The 3,514-nt window shown below is 34.7% G+C and overlaps 1 protein-coding gene across 1 annotated transcript in view; it reads left to right on the top strand.

The window, feature by feature from the left end:
• The window catches only part of LOC111381963 (serine/threonine-protein phosphatase PP1 isozyme 3-like), a 7,983-nt gene extending 4,785 nt beyond the window's left edge, over positions 1-3,198 (top strand). The window contains exons 2-4 of the mRNA XM_023005806.1: positions 1,404-1,963; positions 2,041-2,262; positions 2,733-3,198. Of these exons, the coding sequence (XP_022861574.1) occupies positions 1,404-1,963; positions 2,041-2,262; positions 2,733-2,759 (809 nt within the window). The 3' untranslated portion in view covers positions 2,760-3,198. The remainder of the gene's footprint in view (positions 1-1,403; positions 1,964-2,040; positions 2,263-2,732) is intronic.
• Positions 3,199-3,514: the final 316 nt, after the last annotated feature.

Raw genomic sequence — 3,514 nt, 5'->3', positions numbered from 1 at the left:
ATTGATATTATAGTTCCTTCCATATCTCATGATCACTTTCAATCTTCCTAACAAGTTTACCAGATGCTCCAACTTCTTAACTTTACGTCTTGCTTCAGTCAAGTCCCCTTCTAATCCTGAATCCCTTGTCACAGATTTCACGAGATCCTTTTCTTTCAGATAGGAAGCGTACATTTTCAGGGTGCTGTAATTTTTCTGTTATGTTTCTTTTCTTAGACAAACAATAGAAGTCCTGAAACAATTAATGAATACCTATAAAACACAAATATGGAAGTGATTCCAGTATATTAAAGTTGATTTGTTTTGAGTAAGCCTGATTTTCGTATATCTTTTTTGCAAAAGTTTCTTTCTGCTTGGTATCAAAACTTTCATTTAGAGGAATCTTAATGAATGAGTTCCATTCTTGCCATTGATCATCAAATTAATTTAAGGATAGGTGTTAAAGAGTACTCAATATCTTCATGGACAAACTGGAAATATGACAAGGGGGCTTTGGGATAAAGTAAATATTTTGTTTGAGGATCTGGTGAAGGATGAAGTCAAATTTCAAATTCTCTGAATAGATATATAATCGCAATGTAGATAAAGAGAGCAAATACCTATTTCTAGAAGTTTTCCTGGATAATAGATGATGGAAGTTGCTAACACGAATGAGGATTAGTATACTTGGTAAAAGGTGAGGAAAATAGATTGGTTGCTTATAAGTATGGCATCCAAAAAATGTTTTGAGGTGCTCTAAAGGAATTTGTCTATTGCTGTAATCAATCTGTTGAGTCATTTGGGATTTTTTGAATACATGGCAAAGAAATTTTGTTGAAAGACTTGTCAATGCTGCATATTTGAGTTATTTTTGGATTAAATGAAGATTTTTAGTTTTTGAATGCTCGTCACAGGCAGAGTTCATGAAAGATTAGTTATTAAGTCCCCGTTAGCTTCTTGATATTTTTCAAAAAGGTTTTTTTGCCAATGGAAAATGGTACTGAAATGGTTGTGTTTGTGAAATAAACCTACTCGTGCTTGTACAAAATGACATGATTCAGGTGGTTCACTATGCTGAGGATTCCGAATTTGTTTGTCATTACCGAATTGTCTTATTAAGAAGGACAAATGTGACAATCATTTATTACCCCGCTTCACCCAAACTTGAACTTGTTTGACTTTCATGGTTTCTCAAATGGTTTTCCTTCATTGTATTCTGTATTGGTGTATTTACTGTGTAGTTTGTAAGGCTTTGTTGGTTTTATATTTAACTTTTAAAGCTTCCAAATGGTATAAACATCTGTTGCTTCTTTTGGTGATCTAACTCTGCTAATTTTCATTGAATTAATTGGAATATGTTTTTACTTTTTATCAAACAATTTGCATTTCAATGTAATTTGACTTTTTAGTTAAATATTTTGCAGGAGACATTCATGGTCAATATTCTGATCTTCTTAGACTTTTTGAATATGGGGGATTACCCCCAAAATCTAACTATTTATTCTTGGGGGATTATGTGGATCGTGGGAAGCAAAGTCTGGAAACAATCTGTCTTCTACTTGCCTATAAGATAAAGTACCCTGAAAACTTCTTCCTTTTGAGGGGAAACCATGAATGTGCATCGGTAAATCGTATATATGGATTTTATGATGAGTGCAAAAGAAGGTTTAATGTGAGACTGTGGAAAACATTCACAGATTGTTTTAATTGCTTACCAATAGCAGCTCTTATAGATGAAAAGATATTGTGCATGCATGGAGGACTCTCTCCTGATCTGCATGATTTGAATCAAATTAGAAATATGCAACGTCCAATAGATGTTCCAGAAACTGGTTTACTTTGTGATCTACTATGGTCAGATCCCAGTAAAGATGTCAAAGGGTGGGGAATGAGTGATAGGGGAGTGTCCTATACATTTGGTCCTGATATGGTAACTGAGTTCCTTCAGAAGCATGATCTTGATCTTATATGCCGTGCCCATCAGGTTTAAATGTTAATTTTTGTACTATTCTACAGTAGTACAGAATCTCAGTGACTTATTATCCATTTGATTAACTACAGGTCGTTGAAGATGGTTATGAATTTTTTGCCAATCGACAGCTTGTCACAATATTCTCTGCCCCCAATTACTGTGGAGAATTTGACAATGCCGGTGCCATGATGAGTGTGGATGAAACTTTAATGTGCTCTTTTCAAATACTGAAACCTGCAGAAAAGAAGCCAAAATTCGGATTTGGGAGCACTGCTACAGCTAAACGAGGGACTCCTCAAACAAAATCAAAGGTAAATTTGTGCTCTGTCTAAATATATATATCTATAGTGTTCATTGAATTGAACGTGTATTTGAGAAGATAAATGCTAATAAAGTAAGCACAGAGCCCAAGAACCGGGGCTGTACTGACAAAAAGCATCTGAATGTATGATTTGACAAACTTTTCACGGAGTTTTGTCACTAAATTTAATCTTTTGCACATCCCCTTTTTTTTTGCTCTTTCTTAACCTGCTTTGTTTGCTGTATGGTTTCAATCAATATGGAAAAGTAGACGACAGAATAATGAAGAGAGGACAATTGTCCGATTTCTTTTGCCATTATTGTTAATAGTTTGCGGTGTCCTTTGACATGATCTGCTTTAAGATCTTTCTCCCTAAATAATCTTTCCTTCACTGTTTATAATTGATATTTAAAGAAAGTATGCTGTACTTTTCGGGATAGAATAATAAAATTGTATCTTTGTTTTCATTTTTATTTGCAGTCATTTCTTGGTGCAAAAATAGGATGAGTTCAATTAGCTTGAGAAGATATGCAAGAAAATTGGCACTTACGATCTACAGCATTCAGGTATGAAGTGAAAGCCTTTTGAGCTTCCGGGGTCATCAGTTTGATAGCAGAAATGATATATAGAAGGTTTACTCCCAAGTTAATCGGGAGGAGCCTCATGATTTCACAAAATGTATAATATGAACCAAGCAGCCAAGGACTTGGATTCTTTGGTCAACAAAGATTTTTTTCCACCCTAATTGTTGATTGGGAACAATGAGAAGGAGAGAGTACTGATTTTCTGGGCTTCTTAATAGTGATGAGAAATTCTGTTGGTGCATTCATATGTGGAACGAAAGGTAACAATTGTGTTGACTTTCTCTGAACTTGGACTCTGTACTATGAAGTTCTTCACTTGTGTGTCCTTACATTTTGATAGCAAGTAGCTAACAAAGATTTAAGACTTGCTTTTTACTAATCTCGTATGATCTCTACATGAAGATCAGGATGAGGTTCCGAGTATGATCAGTCTTGCTGTCTTTTGTTTTAGCAGCCAAAAGTGTACATATTCCGAATCGCTCATAAATTGCGGTTAGCTATGAACTATAAAGCGATTATCCCTTCTGGTATGCTTGTGGTTTAATGAGGTTTAAATAGGTCTCTCTTTACTACCAACTGATTCATATCTACTCGGATGCGTCCATGATCAATCTGCACATTAGTGACATGTTTATTATGGATATTGGTTGTTACTAGACAATAATCAAAAAAGAAAAA

This window comes from Olea europaea, unplaced genomic scaffold (genome assembly GCF_002742605.1).
Source record: "Olea europaea var. sylvestris unplaced genomic scaffold, O_europaea_v1 scaffold2410, whole genome shotgun sequence".
NCBI classification, from domain to species: Eukaryota; Viridiplantae; Streptophyta; class Magnoliopsida; order Lamiales; family Oleaceae; genus Olea; species Olea europaea.
The sequence above is the reverse complement of the archived record's forward strand: the minus strand, read 5'-3'. Positions and strand labels throughout refer to the sequence as shown.